General features: G+C 51.5%; 1 protein-coding gene and 1 long non-coding RNA gene across 2 annotated transcripts in view; both read right to left on the bottom strand.

Moving 5' to 3' along the window:
• The window catches only part of DISP2 (dispatched RND transporter family member 2), a 15464-nt gene extending 12091 nt beyond the window's left edge, over nucleotides 1-3373 (bottom strand). Inside the window, exon 1 of the mRNA XM_003791717.2 lies at nucleotides 3189-3373. Within this exon, the coding sequence (XP_003791765.1) occupies nucleotides 3189-3307 (119 nt within the window). The 5' untranslated portion in view covers nucleotides 3308-3373. The remainder of the gene's footprint in view (nucleotides 1-3188) is intronic.
• Nucleotides 3374-5656: 2283 nt separating this feature from the next.
• LOC111725917 lies at nucleotides 5657-8441 on the bottom strand. The gene is made up of 3 exons (XR_002773859.1): nucleotides 8392-8441; nucleotides 7089-7096; nucleotides 5657-5725 (listed from the first exon to the last, which is right to left on the bottom strand). It is a non-coding gene; the product is annotated as an uncharacterized LOC111725917 (long non-coding RNA).
• Nucleotides 8442-11801: the final 3360 nt, after the last annotated feature.

Genomic DNA, 11801 nt, shown 5'->3' with positions numbered 1-11801 from the left:
CCGCCACAACACCCGGCTATTTTTTGGTTGCAGCCGTCATTGTTGTTTGGCGGGTCCGGGCTGGATTTGAACCCGCCACCTTAGGTGTACGTGACTGGCGCCTTAGCCGGTTGAGCTACAGGCGCCGAGTCGGCCAAAATTATTCTAAAGCAAGACCTCAGATGACCATAAAGTTAATGATGTAAGCGACCAATGTCCTGGCAGACAAAAGACCTTGTGAGCCAAAGAGAACCTGGATAAAAACCCTGAGTTATGTGTGTAGGTGTGGACATCTTTTTTTTTTTTTTTAAGACAGAGTCTCATTCTGTTACTCTGGGTAGAGTGCCATCGTATCAGCCTAGTAACCTCAAACTCCTGGGCTCAAGGGATCCTCCTGCCTCAGCCTCCTGAGTAGCTGGGACTACAGGTACCCACCACAATACCCAGATAATTTTTTTTCTACTTTTAGTTGGGGTCTCACTCTTGCTCAGGCTGGTCTCGAACTCCTAAGCTCAAGTGATCCTCCCACCTTGGCTTCCCAGAGTGCTAGGATTACAGATGTGAGCTATCATACCCAGCCAGACATCTACTTTTTTAAGGTTTTTAATTCTGCAGGTCTTTTTTAAGCATCTGTCATGTGTTCTGTGCCTGCTCTGGGTCTTGAAGGCATGAAGATTATCCATCAGCCTTGGTCTTTCTTTTTAGAGCAGGGCTTGCCTTGCAGGGATCATGAAAGTGGGGCATCCTGGGTAGAGGTGAGGAGCCTGTTCCAGCTGCCCAGGGCCTTAGGGAATAGAGCACTGTGCTTGTCCTAGAAGCCAGGCCTCCACTAGGATTCTCAGTTTCTTTTAGATTGAGTGAAGCCAGAATTCCAAGAGGTGCTGGAGAAGAGTGGGAACAATCTTCCTTTATCAATTTGCTATATCCCTTTTCTTAGCTGGCTCCTGTTCAGGAGAGGTTCTAGTCTCCACCACTGGTTTGCTTCTACTGCAGTCTCCCTGGTTCCAGCTCCTTCCCTTTGCCCCATGCTCTTCCTCTCCAGGGACTTAGGATCAGCTGCTCTCAATGTCACCCTTCTTGACTGCCCACCACCATCAATTTGACATAATTTGAAACCTTCCACATTCCTACTGTGGTAGAGCCAGGCCTTTGTCTCAATCATCGCATGAGAAGAGCCAAACTCAACTCTTCTCAGAATTAAAAGCTTTCTTCTGCCAGCTTCTGCTACCTTCTGCTCTCAGGAGACCCATTAATAATAGGAGTTAAGTATTCCCAGGCCTCCCTTTCCCAAGGGGTTATCATTCTCACCCTCTCAGTTCAATGGCCATGACTAAGATGAGTAACTTCCTGGGCTGCCTGCCTGGTCCTGTGAGCCCATATGCCAAGTGACTGGAGCAGGCAGGCAAGGGGAATGGAAAGTGGTGACACAGGCTTCACTGAAGAAGCCAACATCCAGCAATCCTGGCCTGACTGGCAGGTTCCCAGACACAGAGCCCCAACTTGGGACCCTAGTAAGTGGCAAATGTATATGTACATTAACCATGCCCCTAAGCTCACAGATACACAGCCACATGGATGTTCATGTGATCCCACAGAGTGGCCAGGACTGATAGGGAAGCAGCTCATACCACTAAGAAAATAAAAAGGTAATTTCAAAAACAAAAAGAACTAACTATTTCAAATTTCTCTGTAGTTAATGCATTTGTAAAGGACTGTAAGTATGTGTGTGTGTGTTTGTGTGTGTATATACATGTATATGTGTATGTCTTAATCTTATTCATTGTATATCTATCCCCACTGTGCAACTTAGCTCACAGAAGCATATTTTTGTTTCTTCCTTGAATTGCATAGGCAAGTCCCTATGCCTGATTAGTCCCCATGTCTCTGGGGAAGTGCAGAGAGGGGCCGGAGGTCCCAGAGAGTTTCTAGAAGACAGCAAGTAGATCCTATGCACAGGGGAAACATGCAGACAGGATAAGACTGACCCTTGGCAAGATATCTGACATAGCAAAGGACTCTCTGGCCCCTTCTAGGGATGCTTCTAACCCCAAGCCCGGGCCCTACCCTGTTACTGCTCCATGCCTGGCTTCTTTGGCTAAGCTATAGTCCTAGGCAGGCCCCTGGCCTGGGGAACACACCCACCCCCTGTCTCACCCTCTTGAAGAGGCTTTGTGCCTTTCAGACTAAAAGATTGCTAAATCTATCTAGGCTGATGTGTTAACAGTAGAGGAAAGAAAACATTTCTCTCCACTTGTGGGGCTTTCTCTTCCCTTTGAGGTACAGAATATACATTTAAATTTAACTGGGGCAGTATGGAGACAATGTGTCTATCTCTGTTTTTTGCTACCAAAAATGCCTTTTATTTCAGTCCAGGCAGGAGAGAGGAGTAGGAGTGTCCTGTCAATGGAGGGATTCTGGGGGCAGCATAGCCAGGCAGGGCACAGACACTACGCCATATTGCTACCTGGCCCGGCTGTTCCCTCACACATATGGTGGAGGAAGGGAGAAGAGAGGCACCGAGATCTGGGCCCTCAGCAGGAAGGTGTCCATCCTGTCTCACCAGTCTGGGGCTCCTTCAGTGATGGTACAGATCAGCAGCCTGCGCCTCAGACGCTTCCCACCCTAGCATCTCCAGAGAGTGCCAGTGGCTGCCGTATGTGTGACTTGAACACGCACATGCACAGCTGGGGGCCATACTGGGCAGGCAATCCACTGACAGTGACGGACAAAGACAGTCCTTGACGTGGCTGCAGAGTGCCAGCCTTCCCCATGACACCCGCCTTGGCAAGCCTCCAATTCACGTACACACGCACCCCCCTGCACACTGACACGCAGAAACCCAGACTGAGGTTGCTGCGGGCTTGGCGCTTCCAGAGAAGACGCAGGGGCAGGGCCTAGGGGGAGGGGCTCAGGAGACTATAGGAGCAGGGAATGCAGACCTTAGAGGAGATGTAGGAACAGTGTGGCTGGGGCAGGTCCCCCACACGATAAGGGCGGTGGGAGATGATACTAAAGGGTGTTGAGGGCCCAGGAATCTGACCCGGCAGGATGAGGGCGTGGCGAGAGGGTTCGCAAGCATGAGATCAGGGGAAGAGCCTCTGGGAGGAGTGGGATAATTAATGGGGTGACATATGGAGGCTACTGGGGATACTTAGGGTGGGGAGGCTAGGAGGGTCGGTGAGCTGGGTCTGCGTAGAAGTCCGCCCTACCTCTCCGGGGAACTGCCATCTGGGGCCAAGAGCTCCCCGTCGGGCTGTTGCTCCCCTTCCGGACCCGAGCCGGGAGCCGGACCGCTGTTGCCGCCGCTGCCGCTGCTAACACCGTCCATGCCCGTGGGCGGCGCCGCTGTCCGGGCGCTGGTGCTGAAGCCGCGGCGGCAGTGGCGGTGGTGGCGGCGGTGTCAGGATCTTGCGCATGCGTCTGCAGCAAGCGGGACTGTCGCTGGGCGGGGCCGAGGAGGAACCCAGCCAATGGACGCGGCGCCGAGGGGCGGGGACTGAGGCTTGCTGCGGGGCCGCTGCGCTGTGCTGGAGGCTCTCCGCCTTGATTACTGCGGGTTTAGGGGCGTGGGCCCCACCATCCTGGTAGAGTCTGAGAGCTGGTCTTAGGATTCTGGCCGTCTGATCCTTCCTGGGGTCCTCGAGGGACCAAAGATGCACAGGCACAGAATCTCACAAATTGAAATGTAGACTCTTCATTTGGAAAGGGCGCATCTTTACGTCTGCACTTTACAGCGCTGGACGTAGAGGTCCAGAGGAGAGGTCGGATGACTTTAGTCCTACATTTCTCTGGGCTCCGCTCAGCGCCCTCCTGTCTTCCCTAGAGGGGCTAGGCATCTGCTCATATTGGGTCTTTCTTCCCATCAGTATGGACTTGGACCTGGACCTGGGTCCGCACCCTTCAGATGTGGAGGCCCAACAGTGTTATTCAAGTGCAGCTTATGGTGGAGGAAGAGAGACACTCAGACCATCTCCAGTTCATTTTTTTTTTTTTTTTTTTGGAGACAAAGTCTTACTCGCCTGGGCTAGAGCGCTATGGCCTCAGCCAACCTCAAACTTCTCTTGCCCCTGCCTTCTGAGTTGCTAGGAGTATAGGTACCTGCCACCGTGCCCAGCTAATTTATTTTTAGTAAGACAGGGTAGGACTCTTGCTCAGGCTGTACTCCAGCTCCTGAGCTAAGCCCTCAGCCTTCCCCCTCAGCCTTCCACAGTGCTGAGATTACAGAGTGAGCCATCACCCCTGGGGGCCAGTTTCCTTTACAGTCACCCTTATCCCCCACATCAGCCTGGGAGGTACCGATAGCCACTCACTCCAGGGCACTTGCCGACTCCCACATCAAGAGTAGCTGTGAGAAAGGGGGAAATGGAGCACATTTTCTTGAGAGTGATGGACATAATTAGAAGACTGGCAAAAGTAGAATAGATATTGGCAGTGAGAGAAGCCTGCGGGTAGGAGAGTGGAGCAGGCCTAGGATGTGGGATTCGGATAGGTAGGAAGGTTTTCACAGCAAGCAGGATGTTTAGGGTTTGCTGCATGGGCAGGGAGGTAGGTACATTGGCTGAAAGTATGACCCTGGGAGAGAGTCAGAACGCAGGAGTGTTTGAACTATATCCCTAAAATGTGTGCCAATGCCAGTCTATGAAGGGCACAGGTCTTAAGGGATGGGGTGGGAGAATTTAGAGGTGTAGAAGTGATGAGTCTTCCCGGAATAGCTTACAATTTGGTGGGAGAGATAAAGGGTCAGCCTATATATACCCACTGGGCAGAGTATGGTCAGGCCCACGAGATGGGCCTCTGCAGCTCGCTGTGAACAAGGGGGCACTGTACAAAGAGACCTCTCTCTTTCTAATGGGCCTTGGGGAAGGCTTTATGGAGATGGAGCTTCAGCTGAGTTGGAAGGCAGAGTAGGCTTTGAAAATGTGGAGGCAGGAGAGAGAGAAAGCATTCCTGACCTGGGCTGTAGGTCAGGGAACTTTGCAAACAAAGTTAAGGAAATTGGAAAGTTTGATGTATTTTCAGGGAACGGTGAGAAATCCATCTGGACAGTTAGGAGTCATTAAAGGCTTCAGATCTAGAGAGTGAGATATGTAAGCTGGGACCTTGGAAGACCCACTAGATCTGGGTGTACAGGATGGGTTAGAGGTGATGAGGTCACACTGGAGGCCCCATAATGAGAGGAGGCAGGAGTGAAAAGGAAAGGAGAGGTGACCTTCTACAGCCATATACAGTGAGGACCACTGAACCAAGCTTCTGAGAATGCTAGGCTAAGTGCCTTAGTTTCACAACTAGAGAATTCAGAGACAATCAGGTCCTCTAATCATTAGGTTGTATGTGAAGGAAGACCTGGCTCATTTAAGAATATAACATGGCCTCCAGGAGGCTGTTTATTAGGAAAAAAAGATTTTGGTTCCTGTCCACATGCCAGGTCTGCAGGGCAATTCACTCAGGCTATCCATATTGTGTCTTTTCTTATTCCTCAGTGATATGGGCCATGGCAGGAAGGGGGCCCACAGGGCCCTGGGCCGTGGCCTGGAGGTGGCCCACAGGGCCCAGGGCCGTGGCCTGGAGGTGGCCCACAGGGCCCTGGGCCGTGGCCTGGAGGTGGCCCACAGGGCCCAGGGCCATGGCCTGGAGGTGGCCCACAGGGTCCTGGGCCAGGAGGGGGCCCACAGTGACCTGGAGGATGCCCCCCACCATGGTGCCCAGGGCCATGGCCATGACCGTGTCCTCCACCATGGCAGTGCCCCTGTAGAAAGGCAAATGATCGATGTCAGAGTCAGAGGTCAGTGCCAATACTCCCTGAGATCAACTCCCCCTCACCCCACTTCCCTGGTGGGCTCAGGATTCCTGGGCAAGCAAGGGGTCGAGGGCCAGGTGTCAGGGATAGTAAGTGAAGTTCCTAGCCCTGTGCCTTTGCCTGACAGAGTGCTAAGCAGACAAAGAGGGAGCAACCTAGACTTTATTGGATTCTATTCCTCAAGCTGAGATATGACTTCTACTCCATGGACCTTGGTTTGTCTTACCTGTCTAAGAAGCAGAATTATCTTATATCCTCCCTTCCCTCACCCAGGAAGCTTTGCAGAGTGATGAGAAGCTTTCCCACACTAGAAACCGCAGGCTCACTGAACATGGAGGAAAGTCGAGGTGGGGGGGATGGTGCAGAGGAGCTCACTGAGGGCCTGGGGCAGGGGAGACAGGAGGCTGGGTAGGGGCTGTGTGGGAGCGGAGAAGGAGGAAGAGGACAGCTGGAGGGTGAGAGGAGACCAAGGGGACGAGGTGACAAGGTGAGGATATGTGTGTTCTCTGTGTAGGGGTGTATGTAAGGTGTATACTGCATTTAGAGACATACCGTCTTGCTTCTGCACTAGGGCACTATGGGCTGGGGCCCTGTGGAGCAGGGTTGGAGATATACTTCTACCTAGGGGTTGGATAACTCCCAGCCTTCTTCTGCCTCTTAGGGCCTGATTAGGGCTCGGTACAAGTTGGAAATAGGCAGGCTTTGGGGTTGGAGGCTTTCCTGTGGCCCTGTTAGAGCATTCCCTGCCCTATCAGGCCTCCAAGATGCCTGGAAACAGCCACTTCCTACCTGCCTCTCCTCCTATGGCTCCTTTGTTTGGGGGGAGGGAGGGACAAAGATCCAGGCGTAGGAGCTGGGTCTGCTGGTAGTAGCCAATGGAGGGAAGAGGTGGAGGATGGGCAGCCTGCCTTCTCTGGCAGAGGCAGGTCCTTGGAGCTGAGCAGAGTGGTTGGGGCTTGGGAACAGGCCAGCGGCCCAGCCAGGGTATGGAGGTAGCCAGGAACACAGAGAAGCTTAGAACAGGCGGGGAAGCAGCAGGAGAGAGGATGGGCTGCTGGGGCAGGGAGAGGATGTGAGAAAGAAAGAGAGACAGATGGGAAAACAGAGGAAAGGACGCCAGAAGGCTGCGGCCAGCAGGGGGTGGAGGACCGATGCGACGCTCCGCCCTGTGGGGGCTGGTGTCAGAGCCTGCTCCCTACTTGTCATTTGCAGGAAGTGGTGGCTACTCCCTGAGGGTCTAGGAAGGAGCTGGGGGTCTGGAGGGCATGGCAGTGGGGAGGAAAAGGGGGAGAGGGTTGGGGAATTCTCCTACCTTTCGACCTGTGGGAGAGGAAGGGAAATAAAGAGGCAGCATCGGTCATTTTAGTCAGCAGTGAAAAACATGTCTACTCCCTAGTGCTGAGCTTGTGCGCACACCTCTACGCCCAACAATCCCTCCTTCCTTCATTCACTCAACAACAGGCACATAGTGAAAGTGAATACAGAGTTTAGCTGTGCATACCCGTGTGCTCAATCCTGGCTGAGTCTTTCTGGGTGCACTGGGGCCGATTAGGAGGTGTGGGTTCTTGTCCCCCCTCTGTCAGTTCTCTGCTCTCCCAACCTCAGCTGAACTCCATGACACTAGGGAGGCCTTCCAGAGAGGCAAAACCTGATTCTTCCATTTCCTCATGGCTTCACCCCAGTACCCCTGTTTGCCCTCCCTTTCTCACATCCACTTATCTCAGCCTCTGCTCAGCCTGTCAGAGCTGTGTGGTGATGCCTGTGTAGGACTTTCTAGTCTCGGCACTTGACTTTGGTGCATGCCTCCTGCCATGTGGAAATCTCTCTAGCCTAACCTTGTGGTAACTTCCTCCAGGAAATCCACGTGGATTGGGCCACAGCTGTGGGTGTAGTGGGCTCATTCTGTACAGCCTACCCGAGAGGCCTTGGATCAGTGGTTCTCAACCTTCCTAACCGCAAGCCTTTAATACAGTTCCTGTGGGTTGTGACCCACCGGTTGAGAACCGCTGCCTTGGATGTTAAGAAAGGCTCCAGTGGTGGTGGGAATTACCTGCTATATATATATGTATATATATATACACACACACACACACACACATATATATATATATATATATTTTTTTTTTTTTCCAGTTTTTGGCCAGGGCTGGGTTTGAACCTGGCACCTTTGAGCCATAGGTGCCGCCCATACCTGCTTATTTCATAAAGTCCAGCAGGATGGTCTTTTGTTCCTTTTGAGGTGAGCTCATGGCACAACTGCTGACAGCTGGGTTCTGGGCTCTAATTGAGCCATACATCCATGCTCTTACCCTGAGCATGCCCCTGGCTCCCCTAGGCCTCACATGTCCTATGGTAGAAGCACCTGCCTGTGTTACTTCTGAGGTTGAAGATTTAGCGAGGAGGATGGGGAACATGTTTCTCAAACTATAACATGTTCTATAGAATTTAAGGGCTTGTTTTCATTATGTACCCTCCCACCACCTTTACACACACACACACATACACACACTTTTGGTGTGTAGTAGATATGGCTCACTGATAGCTTGTGCCTTCCCCATTCTCCTTCCCTCTCTCTTCCTTCTTCCAGCCCACGGTCTCCCAGCCACAGTGCTTACCTGGATCCATCTTAATGGGCAAGAGCAGAGAGAGACACAAGGAACACCTGTGTTCAACAAGTAACGTTTTAGTTTACTATATAGTAAATCGCAATCTTTCTTCCCAGGGATGCACACATACAGCTCCTTCAAAGGACAAAAGGCATAAAACTGCTCCCTTGGCTTAGCGTGGCACCCAGTATGAAGCTGGCACTGTAGGTGCCAGGCGTGGGTGTTGACTGTACATAATGGGTTCGCCCACATGGTGAGGAAACAGAGACACAAGAGAGCACCCTGCATTGGCTGTGAACTTCATACTCTCACACCTGTCCCCTGCCTCACCCTGCTTCATAATCATGTGTCAATTCATTTCGATCATGTTGATTATTCATTTGTGTGCCTGCCATGTGCCAGGTCATGGTACCCCATCCCTAAAGATTCTTGTCTCTGTGTAAGCATCTGGCATAGGTGTGAGAGAGGGAGGCTTGGAAAGATTAGTGTACTCAGAGCAGGGAAGGGGATGGTGGGATAGTGGGTGGGTGCCTCTGAGGGATCCAAGGCACTCTATGATCTTTGCCCTGAAGCACAAGTGATCGGAAAGCCCTCCAGGGTCCTAGAGGCTTGTTCATATCTCCTCCCCCGGTATTGGAAGGGAGTGTGAGCTTGGGATCACCAACAAGCCTTGCTTTCCTCAGGGGGAGGATGTTGAGGTGCCCTGGTGCCAAGGTTGGCCTTGCCTTGCTTGAGGCTGGCATGCAAGTCACAATGAACAACCCCAGAATGGAACTAGTGCCCACATAGTATGTTCATTTTTTAACCTGTAGATCAGAGTATAGTATGTGTCATCAGGACCAAATATTTAATACATGGCCCATGGCTCGGTGCCTGTGGCTCAAGTGGCTAAGGTGCCAGCCACATACACCTAAGGTGGCGGGTTCGAATCCAGCCCGGGCCCACCAAACAACAACGACAGCTGCAACCAAAAAAAAAAAAAAAAAAAAATGGCCATGGGTTGTGGCAGGCGCCTGTGGTCCCAGCTACTTGGGAGGCTGAGGCAGGAGACTCGCTTGAGCCCAGGAGTTGGAGGTTGCTGTGAGCTGTGATGCCACGGCACTCTACCCAGGGCTACAGCTTGAGGCTCTGTCTCAAAAAAAACAAAAACATGGCCCTCTGGTACTCATCTGGTTGCTGAGCGTACAAGTGCACGCAGTCCCTCCAAATATGATGGCCCCATTCTCTTGCAAGACATGGCCCCCTGGCACCTTTTAAGCCACTCATTTTCATTGGCTTCTGCTTGTGCCACAAATGTTCAGCTGAGGTCAGCCTGGGCTCCATAGCCATAGTCCTTCTGCTCCCCTATCCTTTCCCTTAGTGAGTGATGAGGCTGGAAGAGACCTATAGGGCAGGGCTTAGGGGGAGGGAGAGGTAAAAAAGCACCTTGGAGCCAGTCAGGATCTGGGTAAGAAGGAGCAGAGACAATGGCTGGACTACACCTCTGCAATTCAGGCCCAGGTGTCTGAAGGACACGAGTTGGTAGCTTGGGAAAGGACCTAATACATTCCCTTCAACCCTCAGCTAAGCCCCCTCTGCCTGGCATGGAAGAGGCTGTAAACTAATTATAACTCAAGTGGGGCAGGGCAGATGGACAGATAAGCATGCACATGCACAGCCATGCAAAGACACAGAGGCACAGATACCAATTCAATATGCACCCACACACATGCCCAAGGAGACCATGACATATAGACACTCACACACAGGGACCCCTGCAACAAAAGCCAGAGCCAAGTCCTTACCTGAGAGTGCAGAGCAGGGGCAGGAAGTCTAAGGTGCTGCCTGTCCTCAGGTGTATTTGTATGCGATAGGGAGGGGCTGGGGTTGGCCATGTGCCCTGGGAAGGTCACAGGCAGAGGTTATGAAGCAATAAGGAGGGGTTAAACATTATCTGAGCAAAGAGCAGCTGGAAGCAGGATGTGTGTGTGAGAGTGTGCATGCGTGTGTGAGTGGGGAGAAGATACGGGGAGTAGGGAACAACCCATTGCCAGATTGGAATGTAGTGAGATGCCACAGAACCAAGGCAAGGGTCCCCTACCCTGACAAGTCTGTTTAGCACCCAGAGACTAGCTCTACAATAGGTAGATTTCCTACTGAATGCCAGGCCATGCATGGGGTGCTTAATACACATTAGATAACCCACTGACTCTTATAAAACAGATAGAATGGAGGAGGAAATAGTGACTCTAATGAGGGACCTACTGGAATCTTTGTCCTGAGTGCCAAGCCCTGGGCACAAGTTCTCTCTCTTTTTTTTTTTAGGAGGGTCATATTTTATTTTATTTTATTTTTATTTATTTATTAATTTTGAGACAGAGCCTCAAGCTCTCACCCTGGGTAGAATGCCATGGCATCACAGCTCATAGCAACCTCCAACTTCTGGGCTCAAGGGAGTCTCCTGCCTCCACCTCCCAAGTAGCTGGGACAACAGGCGCCCGCCACAACGCCCGGCTATTTTTTGGTTACAGCTGTCATTGTTGTTTAGCAGCCTGGGCTGGATTTGAACCTGCCAGCTCAGGTGTATGTGGCTGACGCCTTAGCTGCTTGAGCCACAGGTGCCAAGCCTGGGTACAAGTTCTTAAATGTGCTTCCCAGTTCAGGGAGCTAGGCTGGGAATGGAAATTACACAGAAAAGGAGACTTTTGGGATAGGATCTAGGCAAGTGGGAAGGAAGCCAGGATGCCAGCTTGCTCTGCACTCTGGTGCCCTTTGACCTTTGTGGCCACTGCTGCCAAAACTTCTTTCTGGGTGTGTTTTGACTATGGTAGCCTCCCATAGTCCCTGCAGACAGATCAGGTGCCACTGCTTCAAAATCTCCCATCTTCTTGGATCCTTACTTCTAATGTCTCCTGGTCCCAGTGAACTATGCACTTAGAATGCAATGACCAAGGTGGCTCTCTTAGTCACCTTTATGTTCCAAGGGACAAGTCCATGGGAGTTCTCCTGGCATCAGCGGGTGCTCAGTAAATATTTGTGGATGAGTGGTCGATTATTATAGGGTAATAACTGGCTTCCATTTATTTTCTTTCTGCCTTTTTTTTTGGTCTAGACTAGTATGTAAATTTTGTGTGTGTGACTTCCATTCCTGTAGTTTATATTTTCTGTTTGTTTTTTCCTTCCTTTTAAACTTTTTAAACATTTTTTAGAAAGAGTCACACTTTGTCACCCTCAGTAGAGTTCTGTGGCATCATAGCTCACAGCAACCTCAATATCTTGGGTGCAAGCAATTCTCTTGCCTCAGCCTCCCAAGTAGCTGGGACTACAGGTGACCGCCACAATGCCTGGCTATTTTTTTGCTACAGTTGTCATTGTTGTTTGGCAGGCTCAGGACAGGTTTAAACCCACCAGCCCCGTGTATGTGGCCAGCACCCTCACTG

This window comes from Otolemur garnettii, unplaced genomic scaffold (assembly GCF_000181295.1).
Source record: "Otolemur garnettii isolate 467f Iridium unplaced genomic scaffold, OtoGar3 scaffold00050, whole genome shotgun sequence".
Lineage (NCBI taxonomy): Eukaryota > Metazoa > Chordata > Mammalia > Primates > Galagidae > Otolemur > Otolemur garnettii.
Note: the sequence above shows the minus strand (reverse complement) of the source record. Positions and strands in the feature narration are given on the sequence as shown.